General features: G+C 43.6%; 1 protein-coding gene across 6 annotated transcripts in view; it reads left to right on the forward strand.

Moving 5' to 3' along the window:
- Positions 1–14,400, forward strand: part of FAXC (failed axon connections homolog, metaxin like GST domain containing) — a 73,137-nt gene that overhangs the window by 14,126 nt on the left and 44,611 nt on the right. For all 6 annotated transcript variants that reach the window (XM_077764758.1, XM_077764760.1, XM_077764757.1 and 3 more), the window contains one exon: positions 8,474–8,670. In XM_077764758.1, coding sequence (XP_077620884.1) covers positions 8,474–8,670 — 197 coding nt within the window. The remainder of the gene's footprint in view (positions 1–8,473; positions 8,671–14,400) is intronic.

Genomic DNA, 14,400 nt, shown 5'->3' on the forward strand with positions numbered 1-14,400 from the left:
ATTTCCCCCCCCACCCCCGCAACACACCAGGCAACTCTCTGTGACACCATCTGAATGTCCTACAGTTTAATTTGATTCTGATACTCTCTACCCAGTGTCAGATCCCACAGGGTAAAGGCTCAGTCTCACAGACTTTATCCTTCCCCTCTACAGAATTCAGGGAAACACTTATGTTTACCAGTTCATTAAAGAAAATGGTAAAAGATCCAAATGAATTAGGATGTCTGGGTAGCTGAGTCTGTGCAGTGTCCGACTCTAGTCTCAGGTCATGATCCCAGGTTTTGCTAGATCAAGCCCCACCTTGGGCTCAGTGCTGACGGCATGGGATTCTCTGTCTCCCTCTCCTTCTCTCTCTCTCAAAAGTAAACAAATAAACATTAAAAACAACAACAACAACAACAAATGAACAGCCAGATGAAGTCCTACTTAGGGTGAGGTCTGGGAGGGTCCCACTGTAGGAGCTTCTGTTCTGTGGAGTTGGGGAGGGTCACCCTCCCTGCATGGGTGTATCTGCCCAGTGAGGGCTCTCTGAACCCCATACGTTTGGGATTTTATAGCTTCCTCACATCGACATGACCAATTATTAATTCTGTTTCCAGCTCCACGGAGGATGGGGGAGAGGGTGGGGCTGAAAACTCCTGACTTCTAATCAAGGTTTGGTCTGTATGGTGACCTGTCCACCACCCAAGAGCCATCCAAGGAGCCCACCCAGAGTCACCTCAGTAAGATAAAAGATGCTCCTAGGACTCTTATCCTAGTGCTCTCATCACTTAGGAATTTTTATAAGGCTTTTGGGAGCTTGGTTCTGAGAACTGGTGGCAGAGACAAACATACATATTTCTTATTATTTCATAACAGTGAATGCATGGGCTTTTCCCCCATTGTGTTATAATCCACAAAAGTTGCTCAAATATCTCAAATTTAGCCAGTGGGAGACCTTTCAAGATGGCTCTGGGGGTGCAGTGAATGTGATGGATACCTATTTAGCTGAAAAGTTGGGGGTACCATAGCTCACGTAGCAAGTCAGTGTCCCAAGATTTTGGGATTTCTTTTAAGGTTTCACATTTTGCATTTCAAAATGGTGATGGTGATGTTAATACTTCTGATGAAGGCACTTGTCAGGCACTTCATTGTGCATTTTTTCATTTACTCCTATAACTCTTGATATCCCCATTCTGTGATTGAGGAAACTGAGGCCCAGGGAAGGTTAAGGGAGACTCAGAGAGGGACCAGGGTCACAACTGAATAAATGATATAACCAGATTTTTAAATCTAAAGCCTATGGCTTTCACCGCTGCGCTAAAAATGTAGTGTAAGGGTAGATTAGTCCCACCCAGAACAGACTTGCAGGGGGAAACTTCAGCTCCGAAAAAATATAGAGGTTTTACCTCTTCATCTTTCTTCTCAAAATTGCTTTCAGAAACTACCCTCAGTGGCCAGTCGGACTCCAGCTGCTTAAATAAAACAGACTGGGAATTCTTCAATATATTTAAGGACGTTAAGGGAAATTAAGTCTTGTTTTCAAAAATAAATGCTTTAGGGTGCCTGAGTGGCTCAGTCAGTTAAGCCTCTGACTTTGGCTCAGGTCATGATCTTGCTTTTCGTGGGTTCGAGCCCTGCATCGGGCTCTGTGCTGACAGCTAGCTCAGAGCCTGGAGCCTGCTTCAGATTCTTTATCTCCCTCTCTCTCTGACCCTCCCCTGCTCACGCTGTCTCTATCTCTCTCATAAATAAATAAAACATTTAAAATAAAAAGAAATACTTTTATTTTAAAAGTAATAAAACCACATTCTGAAAAATTGAAATTCATGGAAAGATCATCTGCATCTTATAGTCTTGCCAATTACTTTAGACATTTTTATGTTTCTCTTTTAAATATTTTTTGAAAAAACAGAATTCCTCTGATTTTTCATTAGATACAATCCTAGTGTCTCTAAAGTGTTGTCTCTGCTTTTTTATCTAGTAAGCAAAATACATTTCTTTTTAGTTGATCTCTTTTTATCTTTATTGGAGTCTAGTTGATGTACAATGTGATGTTAGTTTCAAGTGTATAACATAGTGATTTGACAATTCTAGATGTTATGAAATACAGCAGTAAGTGTAACTGCCATCTGTCACCATACAGTTATTACAATATATATTATTGACTGTTTTCCCCATGCTGTACTTTTCATCACTATGATTTATTCATTTTGTAACTGGAAGTTTGTGCTTCTTAATCTCCTTTACCTATTTTGCCTGACCCCTATATCCACCAGTTTTTTTTCTGTATTTATGAGTCTGTTTCTAGTTTGTTTGGTTAGTTTTTTCGATTCTACTGATAAATGAAATAATACAGTATTTGTCTCTTCTGTATGATTTATTTCACTTAGCATAATATCCTTTAGGTCTATCAATATTGTTCAGATGTCAAATTTTATTCTTTTTTATGGCTGAGTAATATTCCACTGTCTGTCTGTCCTTCCCCCATCTTCTTTTTTTTTTTTTTTTTTTAAATTTTTAATGTTTTATTTATTTCTAGGAGAGAGAGACAGCATGAGCAGGGGAGGGTCAGAGAGAGAGGGAGACACAGAATTGGAAACAGGCTCCAGGCTCTGAGCTGGCTGTCAACACAGAGCCCGAGGCGGAGCTCGAACCCATGAACTGTGAGATCATGACCTAAGCGAAAGTCGGACGCTTAACCGACTAAGCCACCCAGGCGCCCCTGTCCTTCCCACATCTTCTTTAGCCATTTACCTATTGATGGACATTTAGGTTACTTCCATACCTTGGCTATCGTAAAGAATGCTGCAGTAAACATAGGGGAGCATATGTCTTTTCAAATTAGTGTTTTTGTTTTCTTTGGGTAAATACCTAGTAGTGGAATCACTGGATCGTATGTTCTGTTTTTAATTTTTTGAGGAACCTCCAAGCTGTTTGGAATAGTGGTTGCACCAGTTAGCATTCCCACCAACAGTGCGTGACGGTTTCCTTTTTCCTACCTTCTCGCCAACAGTTGTTGTTTCTTCACTTGTTGATACTAGCCATTCTGACTGGTAATATCTCGCTGTGGTTTTGATTTGTATTTTCCTGATGATTAGTGATTTGTGCACCTTTTCATCCATCTGTTGGCCATGTAAGTGTCTTCTTTGGAAAAATACCTATACAGGTGCTCTNGCAGAGCCCGACGCGGGGCTCGAACCCACGAACCGCGAGATCATGACCTAAGCGAAAGTTGGACGCTTAACCGACTAAGCCACCCAGGCGCCCCATATGGGAGTTCTTTACATATTTTGGATATTAACTCCTTATTGGATATATCATTTGAATATATTTTTTCCCAATCAGTAGGTTGTCCTTTTGTTTTCTTAATGGTTTCCTTTGCTGTGCAAAAGCTTTTTAGTTTGATGTACTCGCAGTTTATTTTTGCTTTTGTTTCCCTGGCCTGAGGAAACAGATCCAGAAAAGTATTGCTAAGGCTGATGTCCAAGAGATTACTGCCTATGTTTTCTTTTAGAAGTTTTATGGTCTCAGGTCTCACGTTTAGGTATTTAATCTATTTTGAGTTTATTTTTACGTATCATGTGAGAAAGCAGTCCAGTTCCATTCTTTTGCATGTAGGTCTCTAGGCTTCCCAGCACCATTTATTGAAGAGACTGTCTTTTTCCCTTCGTATATTCTTGCCTCCCTTCTTGTTGATTAACTGACTGTACAAGCATGGGTTTTATTTCTGGGCTCTCTATCCTGTTCTGTTGATCTATGTGTCTGTTTTGTGCCAGTGCCCGTAGTGTTTTGATTACTGTGGCTTCGTAGTATAGTTTGAAATCAGGGAGTGTGATACGTTTGTTCTTCTTTCTCAAGATTGCTTTGGCTATTCAGGGTCTTTTGTGGCTCTACGCAGCTTTTAGGATTATTCATTCTAGTACTTTGCTAGATATTAAGGATATTTTGGTCGGAATTGTATTCAACCTTAGACTGATGTGGGTAGAATGGACATTTTAACAATATTAATTCTTCTAATCCATGAGCATGATAATATCTTTCTATTTATTTGTGTTGCCTTCAGTTTCTTTCATCAGTGTCTTATAGTTTTCAGGGTATAGGTCTTTCACCTCCTTGGTTAAATTTATTCCTAGGTATTGTTTTCTTTTTGATGCAGTTGTGAGTGGTATGTTTTCTTAATTTCTCTAGTCGCTAGCTCATTATCGTATGGAGATGCAACAGATGTCTGCATATTTTTTGTATTCTCCAACTTGACTGAATTTATTTATTTGAATAGATTTTTGGTGGAGTCTTTTTAGGGTTTTCTATATTTAGTATCACGTCATCTACAAGTGGTGGCAGTTTATTTCTTACCAATTTGGATGTCTTTTATTTCTTTTCCTTGGCTGATTGCCACCACTAGGATTTCCAGTACAACGTTGAATGAAAGTGCCAAGAGTGGGCATTCTTGTTTTGTTCCTGATCTTAGAGGAAAAGCTCTCAGCTTTTCACCGCTGACTATGATGTTAGCTGTGTGTTTTCACATACGGCCTTTAGTCTGTTGAGGTGTGTTCCCTCTGTACCCACTTTGTTGCGAGGTTTGATCATGAATCGATGTTGAGTGTTGTCAAATGCTTTTTCTGTATCTAAAAGTAAAATCTGTGACGGTGAAGACCTACTAGAACTTTCATTTCCATAAGAGTCAGCCACTAATTTTTGTTACTCCAGTTTCTAAAAGTGATCTAGATAAAAATGTACCAAATACTCAGGGAGGGGATGGTTCAGAGGAAAAGGCAGAGGTACAAACAGTAATGTAATACGAAGACCGGAATGTACTCTGCATAGTGGAAGCATGGAGGAAAGGAGATAATGGTGGCACCTTGAAGACACAGGTCACCAACAAGGGGAAATTTGAACTAAATATTTTGGATGGATATGACTTGGCAGAGGTTGGAGGAAAGGGATTCCTGTAAAAGGTGAAGAGTGTGCTAAGTCAGAGAGGTGGCAGAGACCTTGACATGGGTGTGAGCAGTTTGGAATTCAGGAAACCAGAGGGATTGATAGCCTGCCCAGGCCCAGGTGGGCAGCAGCTAGATGGTGTAGGCCCAGACTGCCGTGTGGGAAGGGTTACAATGGACCCATTCAAAGCCCCTGGATAATTTTGAAAAAAAATTTTTTTTAATGTTTTATTTATTTCTAGGAGAGAGAGAGAGACAGCGTGAGCAGGGGAGGGTCAGAGAGAGAGGGAGTCACAGACTGAAACAGGCTCCAGGCTCTGAGCCGGCAGTCAGCACAGAGCCCACGCGGGGCTCGAACCCACGAACCGCGAGATCGTGACCTAAGCAAAAGTCGGACGCTTAACTGACTAAGCCACCCAGGCGCCCCTCCCCTGGATAATTTTGAACAGCAGAGATTTTGCCTCTCTGCTGTTAGCATTGCAGTTTCCTCTGATGTCAACATGCAGCGTAGAATCCATCTGCAAATGGCAAGAGTCCTGAGGGGAGGTATTAGGAGGCTATGGGTGGCATCAAGGGTGATCTGAAAGAGGTGCTATGGTATATGGTAAATCTACATCTTTAGTGCACACATGATGAGAATGTCTGATGTAATAGCAACTTTTAGAGGTATCTGACATTTCTCCTGGTCAACATCAAGGGGAACGTCTAGGGTTGCCATGTACTGTTGTGCAGGTTGTTCGCTGCACAATAGAGTCTGGCTAAGGAGTGAGGGTGACATCTGGATGGACCCACTTCTGCTTGCCAAACTGTGAACCCTGGCATAGACTGTATTTACCCAGAGGAGGTTCTGTTTTCAAAATTGCAACAAAAACATATGGTTAACAGCAGCCCCAGTAGCTCTCCTTTCTAGGCGAGGCACAGAATGAATTTCTTTAGAATAAGCAATGAGATACAGCATACCAAGAGACAGGGACCAGGTAAAGTCCCCATTGTTCTTTACCAAGACAGGGGTAGCACATTTAAGTACTACCTGCTCTGCTTTGCAGAAAGGTGATATTACCTCAAAGATTTGAGAAGCTTGGGACCTTCAAACGTAGTCTAAGCTCAGTTCTGTGGGTACAATAGACAACTGCCTTTAAGGGCCACGATATCCAGCTATAACCCTGTCATCTCACTGGCCACCAGCTCAGTCTTCAGGCATGCTTAGTACACACCACATGCAACTGGCAGCAAAAGTTCTAGACGTAGAGAGACTGGACTTAGAAAGCTGGCAACGTTCTATGTTCTTATCCCTTGTGCTGGGATGTATGTTTGCTTTGGGGGAAATTCATGCACAAATCTTGGTGTGATTTGGGTGAGAACTAGAATGATAGTTACCGTTGTTAATCCCAATGGTTTCCTACAAAAAATGGTAGTTTTTTCATTTCTCAGTAAATTTTGGTTTTGAGCCCCAAAGGAGGATTTGACCAGGCGTCTCCTTGAATGGGGACCTGGCCGAGTTTTCTGTCATCTGTGCAAGGAGAGATCTACTTATCCAGGGCTTGATGCAAATCGTAACTTAAGGTTATTTTGTTTCTCTAGGAAGTGATGAGGGTTAAGGGGCGCCCCTTGAGCAGAGGTCAGCAGGCTATAGGTTTGTGGATCAGATCGGGCATGTGAGCTAAGAAGGATTTTTATATTTTTAAGAGTTTGAAAAAAGTAAAAAGGAAAATAAAAACTTCATTGTTCCCAAACAGCCCTTTACTGCCACACTCATTCGCTTCTATATTGTTTGTGGCTGCTTTTCTGCCACAGCTGTGAAGTTGAGTTGCGACAGAGGCCCTGTGGCCTGCCGGGGACATACTGTATGCTGACCTCTACTTCAGAGAAAAGCTTAAAGATGTAGAGGGCTGATGCATTTAAAACTTATCTCATGCTATCTTTTTAAAGAAAGAGCCCCAGCTTTATTGAGATATAATGGACATATAGTAAACTGCACGTAATTAGTATGTATAACTTCATAACTTTGACATATGTAAATACTCAAGTAAACATCACTACAGTCAGGATCGTGATGTATCCATTATGCCTAGATTTCCCTGCTCCTTTGTAGTCCTGCCCCTTCCTGTCTCCCATCATCCCTAGCAAATATGGATTAGCTTTCTGTCACTATAGATGAGTTTATTTTATTCGGAGTTTGTTTTATACGAGTGGAACCCTACAGTAAGCATTCCTTCTTTGTCTGGCTTACCTCAGGTAGCAACATTGCTTTGAGATTCATCTGTGGTATTGAGTATATCAATAGTTCATTCTTTTTCATTGCTGAGTGCTATTCCATTGTAAGAATATACCAGAATTTGTTTATTCATATACTTCTCAAGGGCATTTCTGGTTTTGTTTTGTTTTTTTTTAAGTACAAATCAACCTTCTCTGAACATTTGTGTACAACCATTTGCATGGGTATATGCTTTCGTTTCTTTTGGGACTGAGTTGGCTAGATCATATGGCCAATGCTTTTTTAACTTTCAAAGAAATTGTCAAATGGTTTCAGAGTGATGGCAGCATTTTACTGTCCCACGTACCGTGTTTTGAGAGTTCTGTCCCTCAGCACGAGCCAACATTGCTATCAGCCAACAGTATCTGCGCAAGTCAACTTGCATAAAGTATAAGGAAGAGTAATAATCTGATTTGTAATAACCTGATTAATTTAGGCTGTGTAGACAGCCAAAAAAAGGATTCAGATTTAAAAATTAACTTTGAGGTCTCAAATGACCCAGATTTACTGACAGAATTGATAGAATAAATGCAATCATTACCACAGAATCCCCTGCACCAGCATGGTTAAGATCTTGACTTCTCATATGGCAGGCAGTACATGTCACTGTAATTCCCAGTGGACCCCACCCCATCTGGACCACGTCCTGTTGGACACTGTAAGATTCTAGCACAGGTTTGAATCAAAGAGGAGCTTATCACAAACACAGATTTCTGGGCCCCACTCCCAGGATTCTGCTGCAGACGGCTGGGCTGGGGCCCAGGAATCTACATTTTCACTCACACTGGAGTTGAGTCAATTAAATTGGATATACATTGTTATACCCAAGTGTTATCGTTTCTGGGGCCACTTGTTTGCAGTGTAGCGGTATTAAACATTATTCAGGCATGAGCTCCTGGGTTTCAGATGAGGTCTTAGGTTACCAGCCTGGTCAGTGCCAGCCCCATGATGGTTTATTTACTCTTTTTTGGCATTTGTGGATTGTTCATGCACTGTAACTGGACGACTCTTACCAGGATCATTTCAACACTACCTCTGGTCTTTTTTGTAACACTATACAAGAGTCCTGGATAAAATCTGTGGGAGTAAAGTAGTGTCTTCATGTGAGGTAAATCCTTTTTCTTTTTTTTTCCCTCCAAGAGTAACTATTTATTGTCTTAAAGAGTTTCTGTGCTGAGTTCATTCACTTGAACAGTCTAGTCACTGTCAAATACAGGGTCGGAATGTTTGTTTCTGTTAACCATACAGTGAAACTTAATAAAACATTGCTTTTCTCTTTTTTCAAATTGACTCTGCTTAGAATTATTTTGGTGGAAAACTCTCTGCTCAAGGGAAAATGCCTTGGATTGAATATAATCATGAAAAAGTTTCTGGCACGGAATTCATAATTGACTTTCTGGAAGAGAAACTCGGAGTGAATTTAAACAAAAACCTTGGCCCTCATGAACGAGCTATCTCCAGAGCAGTGACCAAGATGGTGGAGGAGCACTTCTACTGGTGAGTCCCCCGGGCGTGCTTGGCGAGAGCCCAGGGCCTGTCCCCAGCCTGCGGAGGAAGCCCAAGTTCTGCTCCACTTCTCAGATACTCCCCAGCCTTTGCAAAGTCTTCTACATTCTGACTGACTGAGGGTCGAAGTTGTGACCATCGAGTGTCTAGGTCTCTAAGCCAGGGGTAGACATTTTCTGTAGAGGCCCAGCCAGCACCCATTTTAGGCTGAGCAGGCCACGGCCCCACTGCAGCTTTGTAAACTCTGTCACTGTAGTGCGGGTCGTAGATGACATGGACATGACGAGCATGACTCTGTTTCACTAAAACAATAAAAACACTGACATTTGAAATTTCATTTAATACAAAATGTTATTCTTTTGACCCCCCCTCCCCCATTCAAAAATGTACAGACTTCTTAGCCCATGGGCTGTGGTTTGCTGACCCCTGATCTCATTGAGGTGAGGAAGGGATCTCAACGGATCCTGCCCTTTACTAACACCAACTGCCGAACTACAATACTATTACATCAGACACGCAGGGGAGGGAACAGAAGACTAAGGCAGGATGGAAGTCTCAGGTGAAATAGATTACTGAAGTTTGTAAAGCTCACTGCCAATTTTCCTGAGATGATGAGAGCTTCTCTTGTGTTCCGGAAGTGAAGTGTAGTACTGCTTTCTGGGTGCCCTGGCCCCGACTGGCTCACTCCTAGCTTGTTTTCCTGTCTGAGGCACACACTCACACTGTGTTGATGAGTCGTCCGTGTTCTGCATGTGGCGCTGTGCTGGCTGGGACATGTGAGTTAGGTGGACGCGGTTCTCCTTGGCTTATAAACTCGTGGTCACGTGGGTTGGTTTTTTCTTTTCCTTTCATCCATTTTTCTGGAGTTTTCGTACCTTTGTGTACACTCCAGTAGATAAGTTTTCTCTCCGATTTCTGTAAACTTACCTTGTTCCAAAGATTGAATTAAGAATCATGGGCCTGCTTTTTTTTGGCATTAATTGTTACTCCTGGGTCACTTGCTCATGCAGTAGTTCTTACCTTCCTCCACTGAGAGAGACACTTAGCATGGAGTTGATTTTAGAAGTTCTTTCCCTCACCTTCCTATTTCATCAATTCAGCTCTCCTTCTAAATTGAAACTTGCTGTCCCTCTCTTGGATTTTAAGTGGCTCTCTGTTTCTCTTTTCCTCTTTCTGCTTGCAGCTCCTGCCCAGTTTACTCCAGGCCAGACCTGAAACACCACTTCTCTGCCCCCTCTCCTGCAGAGGTGAAAGGGGTGGGAATAAGGGGGGATCCAGGCAGAGTGGAGGCAGGGGTGCCCCTTAGCGTGGAAGTCATCATAAACTCTGCTCCTGGAATGAACCCATGTGCTTTCCTTTTAAAACTTGTGAAGAACTGTTGGACTTCCCCTCTTAAAGGGTGCAGGGGTTGTAGGATGGGCCAAATGGATGACGGCATGTAATGCGCTTAGCCTCAGGGAAAAGCCTGTGGCACAGAGCCCATCTCACCTGCTTGCCAGGTTCCGGTCCCCACTTTGCAGCAGCTGAGGGAAATGAAGAACCAGCACAGGGCCGCCCTGACCCTCTGTGCCTTCTTTTGATGCAGCCCCGCAAAGCACCATCTCGTTTGGTTGATGGGCGCATTAATGCGGAGAGCTATTGCTTTGTGAGCTCCCTGAAAAGAGGCTGAAAGGCATCTTAAATGTTCATTGGTACTTTTGCTACAACTCTTTGATTTTTGTAGTGGGTCATAAAATGTGCATTCCAGTTAGAAAGGCTTTGATCCACGGAGATTCCCAAGTACCACCTGTCCCTGCTTTTTGCTCTGGGTATGCAGATGTTTTATATCTTTACTCTGTGGTAGAAGTTCATCTTCTGCCCTTCCTTCCCCTTCTTTCCCTGCACTGGCCACAGGTAATACTTGATTGGAGGCAGCTCTTGATGGAGGAGGGAAGGGTAATAGCAGGGGAGGGGCGGGTGGTGGGCTGGCAGGTCGTACTCTGGTGGCGAAGAATCTGAATTTTATGGACCGTAAAAACCCAAGTGTTTGGGGAGTTGCTTAGGTCATATGTTGACTCTTCTAAGGATAGTTTTGTTTCTCTAATCCACTCTTTACTTACAATGTATTTTTTTGCAGAGGGGCTTTAGCTACTATTTCTCATGTGTGTCTCCTCAAAGGTTAATTTGAGGAAGAAATAGTGAAGGTGGAAGTTCAGGTCTTGACTGAGGTACAAATATCCAGTGCATTTGCAGAGACAAATTCCTAATTCTTTCAATCCCCTTTGGTCCCAAGCAGCAGAAGGAAAAACAAGCCTTCCTCTGTTTCATAAGGTTTCTTAGCCATTAACTATGTTCTTGCCTTGAGAAGACCTCGAACAGGCTTTCCTGTGAGCTCTAAATCCTAATGGAGAAAAGACCCCTGTTGCCCTGGTAAGAACATGCCTGAGGCAGAGAGTCTGTGGACACTCTTCCTCAGGCTCCTCTCCTGTTTCCCTCTTTCTTGTCTCTGGGCCACATGCAAGATGTGCACCTGTGGAAATCGGGTCTGGCATAAGGAATGGACCGCAGTATGTAGGAAAATACTACAGGTATGAGCTTTTCATGAGAGCTGGATAAATCCTGATGGTCAGTAAGCTCCAAGGCTGTGTCTGTATTTCCAGCAGTGGAGGAGATGAAATCAATTGTTTGACTCAATTGATTCAAACTATCTGGAGTATTCAGATATGTTTATTTTGTCTGAAACTATAAACATACTCCAGGTATGATTTTCTGAAAAAGCAAAGACAATGGAAAACTGACATTGTTATGTAAATACCATCACATAATTCCTAGGCTCTGCTTCAGGATTGTCCAAGTAAGCACATTGTGCTATAAGGTGGGCTTTTTTTGCACTGGAAATCCATACAATTATGTCCAACGTGCGTTATAAAACTATTACTGGACATGAAGAAGACAGGTTTCTTTTTTTTATTTAAAAACATTTTTTTAATGTTTTTTTCTAAAAATTTATTTTGGAGAGATAGAGAGAGCCAGCATGAGCAGGGGAGGGTCAGAGAGAGAGGAAGATACAGAATTCGAAACAGGCTCCAGGCTCTGAGCTAGCCATCAGCACAGAGCCCGACGTGGGGCTCGAACCCACTAATTGTGAGATCATGACCTGAGCCGAAGTCGGACGCTTAGCTGACTGAGCCATCCAGGCCCCCCCCACTGAATGCTTTTTTGATCCAACGCAAGGAAGTTGGTATAAAGGGAAGTATGAGAGACACGTGGTCAAATTAGTGGGATGAAATTGACTTTTGGTAACAGACACTCCAGCCTCTTTTGTCTGAGACAGTAGTGTGTTAAGTCTTCCAGCCCCACAGGGAAACGTGCAGGGCACCGTGGTCACGCCATCTAGTCATCCCACTTTGACCAATTAAAATATAGGCATCAGAATAGGGATTTCAGTTTTTCTTCTAGGTTGGCCATAATTTTTAAATTTTGAGTTTGGCTTATTGGTATAGTTTCCCTGAATGGGGGACGTAGGATCCTTACAAAAATGACTTACCCAGATTGTCTAAAAGCCAGGAGTCTTTCTCCCTGATTAAAACTGGGTCGATGTGTTCCCCTCTTCCATCCTCCTTCTTACCCCCAGTTTTAGATGTAGAGAGAGGTCCTGCTTGGAGGGGCTAGTCTAGTGCCTGTGCAACCCAGAGAAGCCACAGAAGCTGGTCATATGCTCCTACACCCTCATGCATGTGGAGGACAGCAAAAGACAACAGGGATGTAGCGGGGCATGGAGAAATGCGTCCTCACGGTCAGGAAGGCCACATGCAAAGATTCACTCATCAAATGGTAGTTTGCCATGGTGTGTGGTTCCCCACAGGTTAATACCGTTTCTGCAAAGGGCCAGGCCTCATGTCAGTATATAACGAGAGATATCTTCATGGAAACAGCAGGGGTCAGCTCTTCTTTCCTGTCCTCTTGATCTCCTTTAAAGATGTTGAACAGTGTTTATTCTTCCATTCTGACTAAGCTAATCAGTCTTCAAAAGAAACCTTGACCCCATTTTGCAGAAGGGATCAGAATCATCAGTTGTGATAAAGAAAATGAGTATCAAATTCCCGAAAGAGGTTCTCAGAATGATGAATTCTTTTAATTGTTCTTCCTCGCCTGGTTTCCACATTGGCCCTCCCTGCCCTCTCCAGTTAATGATTCATGAATCCTTGTGCAGCGGGCCTCTTCCCAGTAGAGAGTGACACAGACCTCGGGAGGGAACATGTCGGCCCCTTCTTCGTTCTTCAAAGGCATGTCTCTTTTTCCGTCTTTCCGTTTAAACATTGGCAGTCCTTAGAAACACTACTTGGCAGTAGCTGGCTCAGAAGTGAAGCTTTTTTACATTTCAGTCAATAGTTCATTCTTTCAGTAAACTTAATGAATGACTACTCGTGGCCAGGCTCCGTGCAGGAATGGGGGTGGAGGGGAAGCAAGGTGATCAGATGCTGTCTCTGTCCTCAGGTGACTAGTAGGCTGAGGGACACGTCGAGCCGTCCTAATGGTTGGTGCTGGGGGAGAGTTTGAAGAACTGAGGAAAGGCAGCCAGCACCTGCTGGAGTGATGAGAGGAAGGCTTCCCAGAGGACATGGTGTCACCACAGAAGTTAGGGACAGTCAGAGTGGTGGGTGCAGGGGCTGGGTGGCAGGGGAAGATTAGGATATCCAGGCAGAGTAGCAGCATCCGTTGCAGTTTAGAGGTAAGACAGAGGAGGTATATGTGATTCTGTGTGGCGGGGGAGGCCGTGCAGGGGGATGGGGCCAGAGAATGGCCAGACCATGCCTGGGTCAGACTGTGGCGGGGCTGGCGTGCCAAGCCCAGGAGTTATGAGGAGTTCATGAATGACTCTGAGCAGCAGCCTGCTATGACTCGATTTATGTTTTAGGAGCTCATCGTGGCTCCCCTGGGGCACTTGGGTTTCTGAAGGGCCTTGAGGGGATGTCAGTAGGAAGCCACCGGGTGCTCAGGATTGAGAAACGTTGATTGAGAANTTGAGCAGCAGCCTGCTATGACTCGATTTGTTTTAGGAGCTCATCGTGGCTCCCCTGGGGCACTTGGGTTTCTGAAGGGCCTTGAGGGGATGTCAGTAGGAAGCCACCGGGTGCTCAGGATTGAGAAACGTTGATTGAGAAACATTGAAGGGCTGACTGACGTGCTAATTGAGTTGGAGAAAGGGGCAAACTCACAGGCAGACTGGCTGTCTGGAGTGAGGGATAGAGAACAGTGAGGAACGACACCTAGGATACTTTCGGGTTTGGATGAGGAGAAGCAGATTTGAAGGGAAGGAAGATGATGAGCCCAATTTTGGAAATATGGGTTTGCAGGGCCTGAGGACCCCTCACATGGATCCCTGGGTGTCAGGTCAAAGGTCTGGTCTGGGTATGGGTTTGGGGGTCATCAGTTTGAAATCACGGGTGCAAATTAGGTCACCCCCACAAGTGTGGAGTAAGAAGTAGGAGGCATAGTGATGAAAATCTCCGGAATATGCATGATGGGACAGGAAAAGCAGTAGAGATGTAAGCTGAGGGAGAGCTCTTCCACAGAAGACATGGATAGCGCCAGATGTTGCAGAAAGCTCAAGAAAGATAAATATAGGAAGAGTCTTTATTTGGGTTTTGCAACAAGGAGGTATTATTGATTTGGAGGACAGTGGTTTTGGTCAAGTGTCAATAGTTTGCCAGAAGCTTGGTTATGGGAGGAGGTGGATTC

Source organism: Crocuta crocuta, unplaced genomic scaffold, assembly GCF_008692635.1.
Source record: "Crocuta crocuta isolate KB4526 unplaced genomic scaffold, BGI_CrCroc_1.0 scaffold194, whole genome shotgun sequence".
NCBI lineage: Eukaryota > Metazoa > Chordata > Mammalia > Carnivora > Hyaenidae > Crocuta > Crocuta crocuta.